This window comes from Schistocerca gregaria, chromosome 8 (genome assembly GCF_023897955.1).
Source record: "Schistocerca gregaria isolate iqSchGreg1 chromosome 8, iqSchGreg1.2, whole genome shotgun sequence".
NCBI lineage: Eukaryota > Metazoa > Arthropoda > Insecta > Orthoptera > Acrididae > Schistocerca > Schistocerca gregaria.
This window is the reverse complement of record NC_064927.1, coordinates 91,891,315-91,911,321: the sequence shown is the minus strand read 5'-3', so window position 1 is coordinate 91,911,321 and position 20,007 is coordinate 91,891,315. Positions and strand designations below refer to the sequence as shown.

At 41.9% G+C, this 20,007-nt stretch overlaps 1 protein-coding gene across 13 annotated transcripts in view; it reads right to left on the bottom strand.

The window, feature by feature from the left end:
- LOC126284114 (phosphorylase b kinase gamma catalytic chain, skeletal muscle/heart isoform) overlaps nucleotides 1-17,307 on the bottom strand; it is a 143,693-nt gene extending 126,386 nt beyond the window's left edge. For 3 of the 13 annotated variants that reach the window (XM_049982782.1, XM_049982784.1, XM_049982789.1), the window contains exons 1-3: nucleotides 17,149-17,254; nucleotides 16,888-16,985; nucleotides 16,602-16,777 (exon numbers count right to left, since the gene is read on the bottom strand). In XM_049982782.1, the coding sequence (XP_049838739.1) occupies nucleotides 16,602-16,777; nucleotides 16,888-16,979 (268 nt within the window). In that variant the 5' untranslated portion in view covers nucleotides 16,980-16,985; nucleotides 17,149-17,254. Of the gene's footprint in view, nucleotides 1-16,601; nucleotides 16,778-16,887 lie in introns of all 13 variants that reach the window. The other 10 variants (XM_049982787.1, XM_049982777.1, XM_049982778.1 and 7 more) reach the window with 10 other exon arrangements.
- Nucleotides 17,308-20,007: the final 2,700 nt, after the last annotated feature.

The window sequence follows — 20,007 nt, the reverse complement described above, 5'->3', positions numbered from 1 at the left end:
GCCTGTCGGCAAGTTCATTGCCTGAGATTCCAACGTGTCCTGGGGTCCACACAAACACCACTGAACGACGGGACCGTTCCAGGGCATAGATGCGACTCCTGAATGGATGCTACCTAAGGATGGCAAGGGTAACACTGGTCAATAGCTTGAAGACTATTCAAGGAGTCAGTACAGGGGAGAAACGACTCACCATGGCATGAGAAGATGTGCTCAAGAGCACGAGATATGGCCGGTAGCCTTGCAATGAAAACACTACAGCCATCTGGCAAGGAGTGCTGTTCAATATGTCATCCATGAACACATGCAGCAAAGCCTACATGACCATCAGCCATCGAGCCGTCGGTGTAAACCACTTCATAGCCCCGGTACATGTCGAGAATCTAGATGAAGTATAGCAGAGAGCCGCAGGGCTAACAGAGTCCTTAGGGCCAGGCAAAAGGTCCAGAAGACTCTGCAGCCTAGGTGTATACCACGGAGGTGTATGTGAATGGGCTGTGAGGAGAGATGGTAAAGGGAAGGGCTACGGTTTAGACAGAAGGGACCGGACGCAAACAGCAATTGTGAGCCCTGACCTGGCCCGCCGATGCGGGAGATGAACCGCCATGATTGGGTAAAGGAGATGGTAATTCGGATGTGCAGTAGAACTATGAACATGTGCAATGTAACTGGTAAACAGTTGTGCATGTCTAACCTTCAATGGGGGGACTCCGACTCCCACTGGACTCATTCCAAAAGCTTCCATCACTAGATGAACGCCTCAGTGGTGCACTGGGTCGAGTAAACGCAACGCTGAGGGCGCCTCTGAACCGTAAATAATACTCCCATAGTCAAGGCAGTACTGAACAAGGGCTCTGTACAGCTGTAACAGTGTAGAGCGATCTGCACACCAGTTGGTGTTGCTCAGGCAGCAGAGGACACTGAGGTGCTGCCAGCTCTTCCGCTTAGGCTGATGAAAGTGAGGTAGCGAAGTCAACCGGGCGTCTAAAACTAGTCCTAAGAATCGATATGTCTCCACTACAGTGAGTGGATCATCATTAACGTAAAGTTTTAGTTCTAGATGAACGGTGCGACTGACAGAAATGCATGACAGACGACTTTGCAGCTGAAAGCTGGAAGCCATAGGCTAGAGCGCAAGACTGTGCCTTGTGAATGGCTTCCTGTGCGTGCCGCTCAGCAACACCAGTACTGGAGGAGCAGTACGAAATGCAGTAGTCATCTGCATGCAGAGAAGGTGAGATCGACGGCCCTACAGCTGTCCCCCCCCCCCCCCCCCCCCCTCCTCCGTCAGTCTACTGACTGGTCTGATGCGACCTGCCATGAATTCCTTTCCTGTGCTAACCTCTTCATCTCAGAGTAGCACTTGCAACCTACGTCCTCAATTATTTGCTTGACGTATTCCAATCTCTGTCTTCCTCTACAGTTTTTGCCCTCTACAGCTCCCTCTAGTACCATGGAAGTCATTCCCTCATGTCTTAGCAGATGTCCTATCATCCTGTCCCTTCTCCTTATCAGTGTTTTCCACATATTCCTTTCCTCTCCGGTTCTGTGTAGAACCTCCTCATCCGTTACCTTATCAGTTCATCTAATTTTCAACATTCATCTATAGCACCACATCTCAAATGCTTCAATTCTCTTCTGTTCCGGTTTTCCCACAGTCCATGTTTCACTACCATACAATGCTGTACTCCAGATGTACATCCTCAGAAATTTCTTCCTCAAATTAAAGCCGGTATTTGATATTAGTAGACTTCTCTTGGGCCAGAAATGCCTTTTTTGCCATAGCGAGTCTGCTTTTGATGTCTTCCTTGCTCCGTCCGTCATTGGTTATTTTACTGCCTAGGTAGCAGAATTCCTTAGCTTCATTGACTTAGTGACCATCAATCCTGATGTTAAGTTTCTCACTCTTCTCATTTCTACTACTTCTCATTACCTTCGTCTTTCTCCGATTTACAGCTGCTACTAGCCCGTTAATAGCCACTAAAAACGGAGACACACTCAATAAAGAGCCCTGCAGCACGCCATTCTCCTGAATACGGGAGGGAACTATGGAGGCACCAACTGGGACATGGAAAGTATGGAGCGACAGGAAATTTTGGATAAAAATTGAAAGTGGGCCCTGGAGACCCCACTCATACTATATGGCAAGGATACGATGTCACCAAGTCGAATTGTAAGTTTTACTTAAGTCAAAAACGACAGCAACCAGATGTTGATGTCTGGTAAAGTTTGTTCGGATGGCAGATTATCAGTGGTAGAGCAACCCTTGCAGAAGCCACCCTGACAACAAGCCAGTAGGCCACGTGACTCCAGGGCCCTACCTAGCCGCCAAACCATCACACGTTCCAGCAGCTTACAAAGAAAGTTGGTAAGGCTGATGGGCCAGTAGCTACTCACATCAAGCAGGTTTTGACCAGGTTTGAGCACAGGAATGATGTGCTCTCCCGCCATTGCGATGGAAAGACACCATCATACCAGATCAGGTTGAAGATGATGATGAGATTTCACTTGTTGTGAGACGAGAGATGTTTAATCATCTGACTGTGGGTCCTATCCGGCCCAGGAGCTGTGTCGGGGCAATGTGCAATGGTGCCGAGGAGTTCCCAATCTGTAAATGGGGCGTTATAGGGTTCACTGTTGTGGGTAGTGAACGAGAGGACTTTGCTTTCCATCTGCCGCAGAGAGTGAGAAAGGCGGAGGGGGGGGGGGGGGGGGGTAGTTCTCTGACAGAGACTCGAGCACAGTGCTCAGCAACTGCATTTGCCTCAGTAGATAACACGCCATTGATGTTAATGCCAAAAACACCTGTTGGGGTCTGGTATCCAAAAAGACGTCTGATCTTTCTCCACACTTGGGAAGGTGACGTATGGCACCCAAAGGTCGACACGTACCCCTTCCAACTCTTGTTTCAGTCCTTTTATAAGCTGGCAAACATGGGCACAGGGCCGGTTAAAGGCTATTAGTTGCTCTAGGAGAGGGTTCCGCATATGTCACTGTAGGGCTCGCAACTTCCGGCAACCACCAAGGGACTGTCTTTCGCCGGGGGCACCCTAAAGAACGAAGGATTGCGTTTCCCGCCACAGAAACAATCGTTGTACTGACCTGCTTAACAACAACATCGATAGCACCATGTGGGGGAGATTCAGCAGTGACAGCAGAGGTTAAGGCTTCCCAGTCTGCTTTGTTTAAAGCCAAACTGTAGGCATGATGCCGCAGAAGTGACAGGTAGATGAGGAAGTGGTCACTACCACACAGGTCGTCATGTGCTATCCAGTGGATAGATGGGAGAAGGCCAAGACTGCAAACTGAGAGATCAATGGCTGAATACGTGCCACATTGAAATGTGTGGGGGCACCTGTATTTAAGAGGCAGAGGTCGAATTGTGACAGTAAATTTTCAAACTCCCTACCTCAGCCAGCAAGCATGGTGCAACCCCACAATGGGTTCTGCACGTTAAAATCTCCCAAAAGTAGGAAAGGTTTAGGGAGTTGATCAATCAGTACAGCCAATACGTTCAGGGGTACTGCACCATCTGGAGGAAGATATACAATGCAGACAGTTATTTCCTGGTCATCTGTATCTTGACAGCCACAGCCTCAAGAGGGGTTTGAAGGGGCACAGGTTCACTACATACTGAGTTCAGGACATAAACGCAAACTCAATCTGACACTCTTATTTTAGTCGCTATGGTTCCTGTAATAACCCTTATAGCCATGGAGGGCAGGGATCCGCATTGCCGGAAACCAGGTTTCCTGGAGGGAAATGCAGAAAGCAGGTGAAAAGCTTAACGGTTACCATAGCTCAGCCATGTGGTGGAAAAAACTGCCACAATTCCACTGGAGGATTACGTGACCATGAGACTGGGAAGGCATGAAACACTCAATGAGTCAGTCTATGCCTCAGGGTCACCGGCTGCCACCAGATGTGTACCTGTGCGATCGACATACATTGTGTCTGAGGGCCCAGTGAGATCTTGGTCCTCAGCGGACACACGTTAAATCAGTAAATGGTTCGAAACAGCATATCCAGACACTCCGGGATGATGATGGCATTGAAACAGAGGATGACACGCGTAAAGCTGAAATACTAAACTCCTTTTTCCAAAGCTGTTTTACAGAGGAAGACCGCACTGCAGTTCCTTCTCTAAATCCTCGCACAAACGAAAAAATGGCTGACATCGAAATAAGTGTCCAAGGAATAGAAAAGCAACTGGAATCACTCAACAGAGGAAAGTCCACTGGATCTGACAGGATACCAATTCGATTCTACACAGAGTACGCGAAAGAACTTGCCCCCCTTCTAACAGCCGTGTACCGCAAGTCTCTAGAGGAACGGAAGGTTCCAAATGATTGGAAAAGAGCACAGGTAGTCCCAGTCTTCAAGAAGGGTCGTCGAGCAGATGCGCAAAACTATAGACCTATATCTCTGACGTCGATCTGTTGTAGAATTTTAGAACATGTTTTATACATCTACATCCATACTCCTCAAGCCACCTGACGGTGTGTGGCGGAGGGTACCCTGAGTACCTCTATCGGTTCTCCCTTCTATTCCAGTCTCGTATTGTATGTGGAAAGAAGGATTGTCGGTATGCTTCTGTATGGGCTCTAATCTCTCTGATTTTATTCTCATGGTCTCTTCGCGAGATATACGTAGGAGGGAGCAATATACTGCTTGACTCCTCGGTGTAGGTATGTTCTCGAAACTTTAACAAAAGCCCGTACCGAGCTATTGAGCGTCTCTCCTGCAGAGTCTTCCACTGGAGTTTATCTATCATCTCCGTAACGCTTTCGCGATTACTAAATGATCCTGTAATGAAGCGCGCTGCTCTCCATTGGATCTTCTCTATCTCTTCTATCAACCCCATCTGGTGCCGATCCCACACTGCTGAGCAGTATTCAAGCAGTGGGCGAACAAGCGAACTGTAACCTACTTCCTTTGTTGTCGGATTACATTTCCTTAGGATTCTTCCAATGAATCTCAGTCTGGCATCTGCTTTACCGATGATCAACTTTATATGATCATTCCATTTTAAATCCCTCCTAATGTGTACTCCCAGATAATTTATGGAATTAACTGCTTCCAGTTGCTGACCTGCTATTTTGTAGCTAAATGATAAGGGACCTATCTTTCTATGTATTCGCATCACATTACACTTGTCTACATTGAGATTCAATTGCCATTCCGTGCACCATGCGTCAATTCGCTGCAGATCCTCCTGCATTTCAGTACAATTTTCCATTGTTGCAACCTCCCGATACACCACAGCATCATCTGCAAAAAGCCTCAGTGAACTTCCGATGTCATCCACCAGGTCATTTATGTATATTGTGAATAGCAACAGTCCTATGACACTCCCCTGTGGCACACCTGAAATCACTCTTACTTTGGAAGACTTCTCTCCATTGAGAATGACATGCTGTGTTCTGTTATCTAGGAACTCCTCAATCCAATCACACAATTGATCTGATAGTCCGTATGCTCTTACTTTGTTCATTAAACGACTGTAGGGCACTGTGTCAAACGCCTTGCGGAAGTCAAGAAACACGGCATCTACCTGTGGACCCATGTCTAAGGCCCTCTGAGTCTCGTGGACGAATAGCGTGAGCTGGGTTTCACACGACCGTCTTTTTCGAAACCCATGCTGATTCCTACAGAGTAGATTTCTAGTCTCCAGAAGAGACATTATACTCGAACATAATACGTGTTCCAAAACTCTACAACTGATCGACGTTAGAGATATAGGTCTATAGTTCTGCACATCTGTTCGACGTCCCTTCTTGAAAACGGGGATGACCTGTGCCCTTTTCCAATCCTTTGGAACGCTTTGCTCGTCTAGAGACCTATGGTACACCGCTGCAAGAAGGGGGACAAGTTCCTTCGCGTACTCTGTGTAAAATCGAACTGGTATCCCATCAGGACCAGCGGCCTTTCCTCTTTTGAGCGATTTTAATTGTTTCTCTATCCCTCTGTTATCTATTTCGACATCTACCATTTTAATGTTACTTAAAAACCGTCTTGATTGCAAATATTTTTATTCATATGACCGGTTTCGATTCATTCAGAACCATCTTCAAAACCAAAACTGGTCATATGAATAAAAATATTTGCAATCAAGACGGTTTTTAAATAACATTATAATTTCACTGATTGCTGTTGTCCCATAAGACATTATGTCTGTTTTTGCAAAATCTACCATTTTGTCAACTGTCTGACAATCTAGAGAAGGAAGCACAGTGCAGTCTTCCTCTGTGAAACAGCTTTGGAAGAAGACATTTAGTATTTCGGCCTTTAGCCTGTCATGCTCTGTTTCGGTACCATTTTGGTCACAGAGTGTCTGGACATTTTGTTTTGATCCACCTACCGCTTTGACATAGGACCAAAATTTCTTAGGATTTTCTGCCAAGTCAGTACATAGAACTTTACTTTCGAATTCATTGAAAGCCTCTCCCCTAGCCCTCCTCACACTACATTTCGCTTTGCGTAATTTTTGTTTGTCTGCAAGGCTTTGGCTATGTTTATGTTTGCTGTGAAGTTCCCTTTGCTTCCGCAGCAGTTTTCTAACTCGGTTGTTGTACCACAGTGGCTCTTTCCCATCTCTTACGATCTTGCTTGGCACATACTCATCTAACGAATATTGTACGATGGTTTTGAACTTTGTCCACTGATCCTCAACACTATCTGTACTTGAGCCGTCAGGTACTCTGTAATCTGCTTTTTCTCACTTTTGCTAAACAGAAAAATCTTCCTACCTTTTTTAATATTTCTATTTACGGCTGAAATCATCGATGCAGTAACCGCTTTATGATCGCTGATTCCCTGTTCTGCATTAACTGATTCAAATAGTTCAGGCCTGTTTGTCACCAGAAGGTCTAATATGTTATCGCCACAAGTCTGTTCTCTGTTTAACTGCTCAAGGTGGTTTTCAGATAAAGCACTTAAAAATATTTCACTGGATTCTTTGTCCCTGCCACCCGTTATGAACGTTTGAGTCTCCCAGTCTATATCCGGCAAATTAAAATCTCCACCCAGAACTAAAACATGGTGGGGAAATCTACTCGAAATATTTTCCAAATTATTCTTCAGGTGCTGAGCCACAACAGCTGCTGAGCTCGGGGGCCTATAGAGACATCCAATTACCATGTCTGAGCCTGCTTTAACTGTGACTTTCACCCTAATCATTTCACAATTCCATCTCCGTCAATTTCCTTCGATACTATTGCACTTCTTATCGCTATAAACACGCCTCCCCCTTCTCTGTCCAGCCTGTTGCTCGAGTACTATGTCGTTTTTGGAAACCCAGAATCTACTCTGTAGGACTCAACATGGATTCCGGAAACAGCGATCGTGTGAGACCCAACTCGCTTTATTTGTTCGTGAGACCCAGAAAATATTAGATACAGGCTCCCAGGTAGGTAGATGCTATTTTTCTTGACTTCCGGAAGGCGTTCGATACAGTTCCGCACTGTCGCCTGATAAACAAAGTAAGAGCCTACAGAATATCAGACCAGCTGTGTGGCTGGATTGAAGAGTTTTTAGCAAACAGAACACAGCATGTTGTTATCAATGGGGAGACTTCTACAGACAAAGTAACCTCTGGTGTGCCACAGGGGAGTGTTATGGGACCATTGCTTTTCACAATATATATAAATGACCTAGTAGAAAGTGTCGTAAGTTCCATGCGGCTTTTCGCGGATGATGCTGTAGTATACAGAGAAGTTTCAGCATTAGAAAATTGTAGCGAAATGCAGGAAAATCTGCAGCGGATAGGCACTTGGTGCAGGGAGTGGCAACTGACCCTTAACATAGACAAATGTAATGTATTGCGAATACATAGAAAGAAGGATCCTTTATTGTATCATTATATGATAGCGGAACAAACACTGGTAGCAGTTACTTCTGTAAAATATCTGGGAGTATGCGTGCGGAACGATTTGAAGTGGAATGATCATATAAAATTAATTGCTGGTAAGGCAGGTACCAGGTTGAGATTCATTGGGAGAGTCCTTAGAAAATGTAGTCCATCAACAAAGGAGGTGGCTTACAAAACACTCGTTCGACCTATAATTGAGTATTGCTCATCAGTGTGGGATCCGTACCAGATCGGGTTGACGGAGGAGATAGAGAAGATCCAAAGAAGGGCGGCACGTTTTGTCACTGGGTTATTTGGTAAGCGTGATAGCGTTACGGAGATGTTTAACAAACTCAAGTGGCAAACTCTGCAAGAGAGGCACTCTGCATCGTGGTGTAGCTTGCTCGCCAGGTTTCGAGAGAGTGCGTTTCTGGATGAGGTATCGAATATATTGCTTCCCTCTACTTATACCTCCCGAGGAGATCACGAATGTAAAATTAGAGAGATTAGAGCGCGCACGGAAGCTTTCAGACAGTTGTTCTTCCCGCGAACCATATGAGACTGGAACAGGAAAGGGAGGTAATGACAGTGGCTCGTAAAGTGCCCTCTGCTACACACCATTGGGTGGCTTGCGGAGTATAAATGTAGATGTAGACACCAGAATGTCCACATCATCCTTGGACACAGAGCTTATAGGTAGTGGTGATGTGCCACCACAGTGCCTTGGTTCTTAGGGTCTTTTTCTATTTAGGTTTCTGTCGCTGCTTCTTAGGTTTTTCCAGCTAGGAAGGCTTCACTAGTCCAGTCTCAGGGACTGAGGAGGACTGTAAAGCCCTACGATCAGCTGCCTGTGGTTGCGTCAGCCACTGGCGGGTGTCAGCTTTGCGACTGGTAGGAACCAGGGAAGGGAGTGACCCAAGAGGAGCAGAAGGAGACTTACACTTCTCCAGCTGGTGTCCCTGATGGTTGGGGGTGTTGCTATTGAAGTAGGTTGTGCAGGAGCAACTGGGAGGGAAGTGCCCCCCACCATCAAAGGGGCTGTGAGAGCCAACTGAATGCGGCGGAATGAAAGATGAAAGAACTGTTGTCATAGCAGCGTAGGTTGACGTCATATTTTCTCTTAGCTTCAGTGTAGTTCAGTCACTCCAGGGTCTTGTATTCCATTATTTTTCTTTCTTTCTGGAGAATCCTGCAGTCTGGCAAGCAAGGCGAATGGTGCACTCCACAGTTGACACAGATGGGAGATGGGGCACTGGGAATATTGGGATGCGAAGGACGTCCACAATCCCGACAGGTGATGCTGGAAGTACAGCAGGAAGACATACAGCCAAACTTCCAGCACTTAAAAGCACTACATCACGGGATGGATATATGGATTTATGTCAGACCGGTAGACAATCACCTTGACCTTCTCGGGTAATGTGTCACCCTCGAAGGCCAAGAAGAAGGCACCAGTGGCAACCTGATTATCCCTCTGACCCTGGTGGACGCACCAGACGAAACGGACACATTGCCGCTCTGAATTGGCGCACAGCTCGTCATCAGACTGCAAAAGAAGATTCCTGTGAAATATGATACCCTGGATCATATATAAGCTCTTAAGGGTGTGATGGAAACAGAAACATCCACCAGCTTGTCACAGGTGAGTAGTGACTGACTGGGCAGAGGATGCTGTTTTGACCAAGACGAGCCCTTGCTGCATTTTGGACAAGCCCTCCACCTCCCCAAGCTTTTCCTCTAAATGCTCCACAAAAAACTGAGGTTTCATTGACAAGAAAGATTCCCCATCAGCTCTTGTACATACAAGGTACTTGTGTGAATAAGCTTCACTGCCTTCCTTAACACTGAAGTTAGACATTGACCGCTTAGAGACTGCTGGTGTTTGACCACCAGCAAGAGATGACGTACTACAGTTTACAGCGTATCATTCGCCCTGATGTCACCCACTCCGGCCAGGGGCCCTCCCCAAGGGAAATTATGAAATGTATGAGACTCCTTTTAGTCACCTCTTATAACACGCAGGAATACCTCAGGCCTATTATAAAACCCAGACCCACAGGGGGCGAGTGGGTGGGGTGGGGGCTGAGGATCAAGAATGTAACAAGAAGAGGGCTAGTAGAAATCCAATGGTAACAGAAGAGATAATGAATGTAATTGGTGAAAAGAGAAAATATAAAAAATGCAGTCAATGAAGCAGGTGGAAATGAATATACAAATGTCTCAAAAATAAGATCGACAGTAAGTGCAAAATGGCTAAGCAGGGATGTCTAGAAGACAAATGTAAGGATGTAGAAGCAAATATCACTAGGGTTAAGAGAGAGACTGCCTACAAGAAAGAGACCTTTGAAGAAAAGAGAACCCCCACGTAAGAATATCAAGAGCTCAGATAGAAGATCAGTCCTAAGCAAAGAAGGGAAAGCAGAAAGATGGAAGGAGTATATAGAGGGTCTATACAAGGGTGATGTACTTGATGAAAATTGAAGAGGATGTAGATAAAGATGAAATGGGAGATATGATACTGCATGAGGAATTTGAAAGAGCACTGAAAGACCAAAGTAGAAACAAGGTCCCCAGGAGTAGATAACATTACACTTGAAGTATTGATAGCCTTGGGAAAGCCAGCCATGACAAAACTCTTCCACCTGGTGAGCAAGATGTACAAGACAGGCAAAATACCCTCAGACTTCAAGAAGAATATAATAATTACAACTCCAAAGAAAGGAGGTGCTGACAGGTGTGCAAATTAGTGAACTATCAGTTTAATAAGTCACAGTTGCAAAATACTAACACAAATTCTTTACAGACGAATGGAGAAACTGGGAGAAGCTGACTTTGGGGAAGATCAGTTTGGATTCCTTAGAAATTGGAACATGCGAGGCAATACTGACCCTATGACTTATTTTAGAAGACAAATTAAGGACAGGCAAACCTACATTTCCAGCATCTGTGGACCTAGAGAAAGCATTTGACAGTGTTGACTGGAATACTCACTTTCAAATTCTGAAGGTGGCAGGGATAAAATACAGGGAGCGAAAGGCTATTTACAATTTTTACAGAAAACAGATGGCAGTTATGAGTCGAGGGGCATGAAAGGGAGTGAGACAGGGTCGTAGCCTCTCCCCGATGTTATTCAATCTGCATATTGAGCAAGCAGCAAGGGAAACAAAAGAAAAATTTGGAGTGGGAATTGAAATCCATGGAGAAGAAATAAAGACTTTGAAGTTTGGCAACGACATTGTAATTCTGTCAGAGACAACAAAGGAGCTGGAATAGCAGCTGAACAGAATGGACAGTGCCTTGAAAGGAGGATATAAGATGAACATCAACAAAAGCAAAATGAGGATAATGGGATGTAGTAGAATTAAATCAGTTGATGCCGATGGAATTAGATTAGGAAATGAGACACTTAAAGTAGTAAACAAATTTTGCTATTTTGGAAGCAAAATAACTGATGCATGTTGAAGTGCGGAGGGTATAAAATGTAGTCTGGCTACGCCAAGGAAAGCATTTCTGAAGAAGAGAAATTTCTTAAAATTTAGTATAGATTTAAGTGTCAGGAAGTCTCTTCTGGAAGATTTGTACGGAGTGTAGCCATGTATGGAAGTGAAACATGGATGATAAATAGTTTATACAAGATGAGAATAGAGTCTTGGTCCGGCACACAGTTTTAATCTGCCAGGAAGCTTCATATCAGCGCACACTCCATTGCAGAGTGAGAATCTCATTCTGGAAACAGTCACATTTATAAATTCATACAATACCTCAATACCTTAAGTGATAAGCATTACAGCTTTGTGTGGCACAGAACAGAGTGAAGTAATCAAGTGCCTACCCCATGATAATAGACAATAAAATCAACTTCCAACACAGAAATAATATTTCCATTGTTCAATAGTTTGGTGTGCACTAATGAACTGTCATATTTTTCACTGAAAAAGTATACTATTTGTAAAATTCATTCCACATCATAGCAAGAGGTCAAAATTGTGATCTACTGAACATGCAAATTACTATCTATCTATACTGTACATCTACATTTGTAACAGTCATTTATAAAATGTATGAGCCATATTTCATATTTAATGGAGTATTGTGTGGATTATTACACTAGGATACACACCTGCATTAACATTAATGAAGTGCACTTAATTACAGCTCTACATGTGTGTATTTTGGTGTAGGAAAACAGCTTATATAGGCCTACTTGGTTTTACACACTTAGCATTTACAATGCCTGTAATGAAAATGGGATATAATGAACCTCTTTTCGAGTAATAGGAAAATATAAGCAAGCTGACCTGTATGCCTACAGTATATATGGGACATTTGTGTTCTAGATAAACTCTGAGCTATAATCAGTTTTCACAACTGAAAGGTACATGTTGGGTGCAAATGAACTTACGAGCTCATGAGGAGCTACATTCAAGCTGTAATATGTACTACTATAAAACCTTCATCCTCTATTCCTTATGGGAATATATACCTATCTGACGTTGACTGACAATATGAAGGAAAATAAGTTTCATTACAAGAAGTGTAATGTATTATGTTAACATATGATTCAGTTCTCATTACTTAGCTACTACTTGGAACCAATAGTAGCACACAGTGCTGTTGAATTGACTACACTTTTTAAAATATCTGTAATAGCTTACTAATATGGAGGGGGGGGGGGGGGGAGGAAAAAAAGTTACTAGGGTATTGGAATAAAGACTGATAACAATAGGCTCTCAGCATACTATATTTTATTATCTTCGCATCAGCCTGTAAACAGAAATCAGCTGTGCAATCATCAGTATGTACAGTACATCTACATAAGAAGGTAGAACCTGATAATGACAGTTCTGATTGAAGTATTTGCCAATACATCAATTTTTAACACATGAAAACAAAAACGTACAATATCTATAAGCAAAGTATATTTGTGTGAAGTTTTCTGTAACAAGTATCAGCTGTACAGCACATTCTGGATGCTGGAAAAGTTTCGTTATTACAGTGTATATGCATACATATACTGTAAAAGTGAGTGATGTGGTACCAATCGACCATCACAAAGGAAGCAGGCAGGTGGATATTAACAACAAAGGCCACCCATGCTGTTGCAGTAAGCACAAAATTAAATTCTAGATCCAAATCGGCATATAAACAATACTCATGGGATGCATTAAAGCATGTTCCATCTTCTCGTCACAGAGCCAGCACCCAGAATTATGCTCCGAAATAGCTATGTAATCTCCTGTACGCCATCGGAAGATGAACATGAAAAAGTTCAAAAACTGGTTCGTGGAATAAATAACAGATTCAAAAAAGTGTCACAATTTTCTGTATTTACATTGTGTTAGAAGTAACACAATGTAAATGTATTGACAATATGATGTATTCTACTGCTGATGGTAGGTCATAGTGTACAAATGTATTATATTTGAGTGTTTCATTTATGTAGGAACACCATTAAAAAAATTAAAAAAATCACAACATAGTAAGAACACTGCCATTATGCTGTTATACATAATTTTATGTGAAAATGTATCAATGTGTTCTACTACTTTTTGTGATCATAGTGTTGATTGTTTGACAGTTATTGTAGCTCATGTGTCCTCAAAAATATTTTATCTGCATCTCTTGGCAGATTTGATGTATGACTTCTCAAGTTATTACAAGCTATGAGGTATCATCCACACAAAATACACTGTTCAATCAAGATTGAGGTTAATTTTCATCCCCAAGTTTATGCAATTTGATTCTGTTTGTATTTTCTAATTCTTAGTCATATCTATTTTTAAAATTCGTGTAATGTTTCACAAACTATGTTTGAAGCTCAGTCATTATCATGTCTATGATATAGCTTGACTGCCTTGAAAATAACTTCTTGTAAATATGAATGTCATATTAAATTTATGAACACACTTTAATTTCCTTCTCATTGAATTAAGGTATGATTTTCTAATTTCTTGCTAAAACTCTTAAACCCCAATAGTTTCTAACATAATCTTTTAGGAATTATCCACATCTCATGCAGAATGAAATATTCATTCTGTAACTATTGAAGATAATGAAGAAGCGCCTCATTCCCTAACACCCATATTATATCTTAAACAGAACAGACTATAAACAGGGCAAGTCTTCATTGCTTAATGTATCACATTTATATTTTACAATAATTTAGATTTTCACCATTAACTTTCATTCCTGAAACTTCTACACTTATATTATGACTGGCTACTTAATAGCATGTTGGCCCACTTTTGAAACATAATACAGCAGCAATTTGGCACGGCTTGGATTCGACAAGTCCTTTGTAACTTTCCAGAGGAATGTGGCATGTGATGTCCATATTCAAGTCAAGTAATTCCATTAAATTATGACAAATTTGTGGGTATGGAGCTGGTGCCCAATAGCATTCCATTGTGTCCATATGCAGTGAATTTGGTGGCCGAGCCATCAACATGGGTTCTCCGTCATGCTTCTCAAACCACTGAATCACAATTGTGGCCTCGCGGCATGAACAATTATCCTGCTGGAAGATGCAATTACCACTGGGGAAGATATCAAGCATGAAGGAATGCAGGCAGTCTGCAGTGATATACATGTAATTGCAGTTGTCATGGTGCTTTCCATTCCTACCAAAGGTCTATTTACCTAGATGAAAGCATATCTGAACATAACCATCTGCCTGGTGGTAACAAGAGATTCAAACAATCGAAAATCCAGAAGCGAATAATGACAATATTATGAAAAGGATACATAGCTACTCACCATATGGTGGACACGAGTTGCAGACAGGCGCAACAAAAAGATTGCTACACACCTGAGCTTTCGGCCAAAAGGCCTTCTTCTAAAGTAGAAAACACACACACACAAAATTTCCAAGACACTCATTCCCAAGCCATGGGCTACAGTAGTCTGGCTCTTTTCAATGTTGCTCAAGTCAGTGGGTTTCCTCACCTATGGCTTGTACTGCTCTACAAGGATTCCCCATTTATATCTGCTCTGGCTCATATACAATTACCCTTCCCATGTCACGTGCCCATAAAGACCCTAGTAGGTGACATTCAATATCATAATGTTTATGCTTATAAGCGTATAATGAAAAGTCAGTACAAATAATGCTTTTTGTTTATGTTCTATCACCATCATCATCTGCATATGTGACAGTTTTCACTTTAAGAGAGGCTGAGAAACTTAAAATCAGTTTTTAAGGAAAAATATCCTTTGAAATTAAAAATATGTTGTCTTTTTGTTACTATAATTGATGACTTTGTGAGTAGTCTAATGAAACAACCGATGCGGAACTGGAACCGGTATAGGCTAAACTACATGTCACAATGCAGTGGTGCAAGTCTACTGTGGCAAGAGTGCACACTAATGAACTAATAAAGGAAATGATTCTTATGTTCAAAGATATAAAAGAGGACACCCTTTATTAGCATAGTGCACAAACTACCTGATTACAAACATTTTGTTGAGAACACTAAAAGAACATACAGTATATTTGTCATCATTTTCACTGTGTGGCTATTCAGATTAATTAATGGAAGAGAAAGTTTATAAATGACTCCTCAATCAAATTTGGCATTTTATCTGTAAATGTCCATCTTGATTGCACATTACTACGTAATTCACAATGACCAGTGTTTGACTTACCACCACCTCCAGATTGTCAGGAGGATTGTTATGCAAGCAGCAACATCACACAAAGGTACACAAGCAATTGCACCACTTAAATGAAGCCTTTGATACCACATCCCCAAGTCACAACTAAAATGTCACCTCTTACCCTAATCTAAGCCCCCATCTACAATACAGACAAGTACATCACAACAACTAAGATTTTGTATTTGCATTTGTTAACTTTGTCGACTCACAACCAAATTGTATTGACCTATACATCGGGCTCCACTAGAGATCAGTCTGTCGCCAGAATCTATATTCCAAAAAAAGAATAAACAAACAAAGACTGTTAGTGTTCTGTTCTCTCCTGTTTGTATGTGTATGATGTCATAAGCCACATCATCATCACGTCAAAAGGGGTGAAACCAACATACAGTACTGCTAGGTTCAGTTGACCTGACATTTAGTACCTTGAGTGTTATTAAATGAACTTTTAATTATGAGTCCAATGGCATTGTACAAAAAACTTATTATCGCTTACAAACACACATTTTTGCTTGGGCTCTGAGACAGGCTAGTTTTCAAAACTGGGGAAAGTCTCAAGACTCTTGCCAGCGAGTTCTTTTTCTCCAGTCACAGCAAACTAATATTTATGAAGGAACTTGAAATTAGTGAAATAGAAGTCAATGGGCTGCACTCAGTGTTGTGTTATATTAAATGATATATCAATTCCTTATACATTGTGGGGATGGCATAGAACTCCTACTCTGAAAAGCATGTAAAAGCATGAGGGAAGGCAGAAAGTATTTTGCCCATGCACTGGATGAATGGTGTGTAGGATGTATTCTGGGGCATCAAGGAATCAACAGTTTGGTAATGGAGGGAAGTATGAGGAGTAAAAATTGCAGAGGGAGACTAAGGCTGGAATATGGTAAGCAGGTTTACATAGATTAAGTTGCAGAAGTTGTGCAGAGATGAAAAGATTTGCATTGGATGGAATGGTGTGGAGAGCTGCAGCAAAATGGAATGAAGACTAAAGCAAAACACGTTTCGCACTGGTAACACTTTAAAAGTAAAGCTATAACGTCAAGTTGCTACTGCCTATTTATCTCTAGCATGCAAAGAGGGCAAAGTCTGGTCATACTGATATATGGATGTCCAGAAACCATTCTTAAAATGTGTATTTCTTCCAATGTAGCTTCCAGCATAGTTTTTCCATCTGCTCCATCATGCGAATCACTGCTAAGGTCGATTATTTTCGCCGCATATTCAATGCCAGTTTCCTTTTCTATGCATCTTCTGACTGTAGAACTGATGCCTCTATAAGACAAACATCACAGGGCTTAGGTTGCACTTTATGATACTAATCTCAAGATCTGTTGCTCTTCTGTCACAACAAAAAACGCTACATAAATTAATAAGCTGCTTACTTTCCAAGAATTTCTTTTGGTTCGTATTTCGCGTAAAAACCTTTGGCAGCATCTTTGTCAGGAAGAAGATCGTCTATCTCTTCCTTCGCCATTTCTGTCTACGAATTAGTTTCACACGTCAAACCACAAAATTTCGGGACGTCGACAAACATAAAACATCACTTAACACGTCGAATAAATATCAGCTGATTTTATAACAAAACAATACAAAGATAATTATCAACTAAAAACATCGGGAAAATGGCATACTACTATCATTACCGCACAAACGTTTGGTTTCTGTTAACTATCACCTCCTCTCGCCACAAGACATAAATAACTACAGGTCAAACTTAACGCTAGTATTCATCCAAAGCTCTCATGACCACAGATACAACACCTCACAATTCTCGATAGTCGATTGAGGAGTACTTAACGCTAGTATTAATCCAAAGTCTCATGACCACAGATACAACACCTCACAATTCACGATAGTCGATTGAGGAGTAATGTGCCGAAGCGCAAACACATTATTGACGGTTGCAATGTCTGGGTTTCTACAGTGTAATGTGAAGATACAGATTCCGTATAAACACAGACATTGTAACCATCAGTGATGTATCCATGCCTCGACGGCCTAAAATGACTATATAATACTTGTCCTTCCCCTGCGCAGGAATCACGTAATGTGCATGGGTTATGGAGCTTCGTGACATATGGAGGTTTGGGTTGGTCCTCGAGGGGGCATCGGACAGCCCAAGTTATTGCTCGTGATAAGCGGGAAATCCGGATTCGAATTCCAGTCCGGCACGAATTTTCATGTATTACAAACAGCTTTCGTCAGTCCGGATTCGCCAAATGCTGGTCATAGGGGCTCAATGTGGAGCAAGTATCATCTCTTATGACAATTCTACCCTAGTCAGTGAGATATCATTTCGAAAATATGTCTGGAGACGCCCCGGACAGCAGTTGGTTTTAACCTGGTTGCCCCCAACCATACGACCCTACAACAAGGAAATGATGCTCTGGGGTGGCATATCATTTCGTAGCAGGATTCGTTTGCTTGGCATAGCAGCACATCGACAATACGTTACACCCTGTTTTATTGCCCTTCATGGCAAGTCATCCTGAGCTTACATATCAGCAAATGCCCTCTCTCACACTGTGAGAGTTTCTATTGCTTGTCTTCATGCTTGCAAAACACTACTTTAGCTACAAAGTCGCCAGATCTCTCCCCAATTGAGAACATTTGGAACATTATGGGCAGGGCTCTCCAACTATCTCGGGATTTTGACAGTCTAACACGTCATTTGGCCAGAATGTGGCACGATATCCCTCAATAGGACGTCCAATATCTCTTATCAATAAATGTCAAACTGAATAACTGCTTGCACAAGGGGCAGAAGTGAGGCAACACATTATTGAGTTGCTCAATATGTAAACCTCTTTCTCTTGAATAAATGACCAATTTTTTAGACAGTAACCATTTGTTTGTCTGTAGATGTACATCAGATCAACTGATTTCCATTACATTTGTGTAATTCATCCATGGCTTTTTTTTGTCTTATTTTTTCCCCCTTACATTGTACTGCGAAGATAATAAACTCTTCTAGGACACACAGCATAACCTTCACAAGGGAATGTCAACGGTTGCAGCACAGCAGTGCTGGGCTTAATTATCAAAATAAGGCAGGAGGAAGGGATTGTGTTGCCTGTGGTTTGGGCTCTTATGATAGGAAGAAGTTTTTCTGGGAGGGGGGGGGGGGGGTTAATTAGGTTGGTGTGTTTTTGTTTTGTTTTGTAGTTTATGGGCATTTGTGGTTGAATAGTGTTTATGGGGTATGGCTTGGGTGGTGTGGGTCTTTGGAATGCTTGTCTTGTGTGTGTGTGTGTGTGTGTGTGTGTGTGTGAGAGAGAGAGAGAGAGAGAGAGAGAGAGAGAGAGAGCGATGTTTTTTGTCATTCTTCCAGTGTACTTTGTTTTCAGAAGTAATTTTCTTTGAAATGAGGGTTTTGTAATTTACTTTTGATCAGTTTGGCATCATTTTGAGGATATTTATAGATTTATGTTTGGTTGTGTACTGCAGTGTGGTGTTGTATTGTATTGTATTTATTAGTCCTGTTGTTTACAAAGAAGCTTATGCATAAGTCATTGGACAAATCAGGTTATAAGTATACAGCTGAAAGTCATTTCCAGGCATACTTAGTTAAGGTTACAATAATACACTTTATATATAAGTATTTTTATAAAACAAATCATAAATTTAAATATTCTGCAGTGAAGTGAAAACAATGATGCTGTAAATATGACTCTGGTGTTGTTAGGTTGTCAGGGATAGTGGTATCTTGGTTTCTGGTTGGACTAAGCTGGTTAAGCAAAAGTTGTGGTACCAGTGTTTCTGACTGAGTGGGGGTGTTCAGTGGTGCTGCCTTTGTTTGAGCTGTATTGGTTGAGTGAATTTTGTGGTTTTGAGTTTTTGCTTTTTGAATGGGTTGCTGTTTGATCTGTATAGTGTATGTGAAATATTCAATTCCAGTTGTGTATTTTTTTATTAAAAACAAAGATTCCAAGACTTACCAAATGGGAAAGCGTCGGTGGATAGGCACAATAAATAAAACACACAAACATACACACAGAATTTCTAGCTTTCGCAACCAACGGTTGCTTCTTCAGGAAAGATGCCTTTCCTGAAGAAGCAACCGTCGGTTGCGAAAGCTAGAAATTCTGTGTGTGTGTTTTATTTAATGTGCCTATCTACCGCCGCTTTCCCGTTTGGTAAGTCTTGGAATCTTTGTTTTTAATATATTTTTCCCATGTGGAAGTTTCTTTCTATTTTATGTGTATTTTTTTTTTACATTTTTTTGTTCATTTGATTGTAGAGAACTATGTGTGCATTGTTTTTTGGTTAGTATTTGTTCTGGAATGATTTCATTATTCTTATTTTTGTATGTTTAGTTGTCCCTGGGTAAAGCCCCCACTTCCCACAGTTCTCCCGTTAACTTCATTTTATTGCTGGAGTGAAATTTTTCGCATTTTGTATTGTATTGAACTGGGGACCTAGAAACAATGGAGAATCTTCGTCCCTGCTGTAGCCCACAGTGGTACACAACCTCACAACAGGCTACAGCAGTCCACTCACCC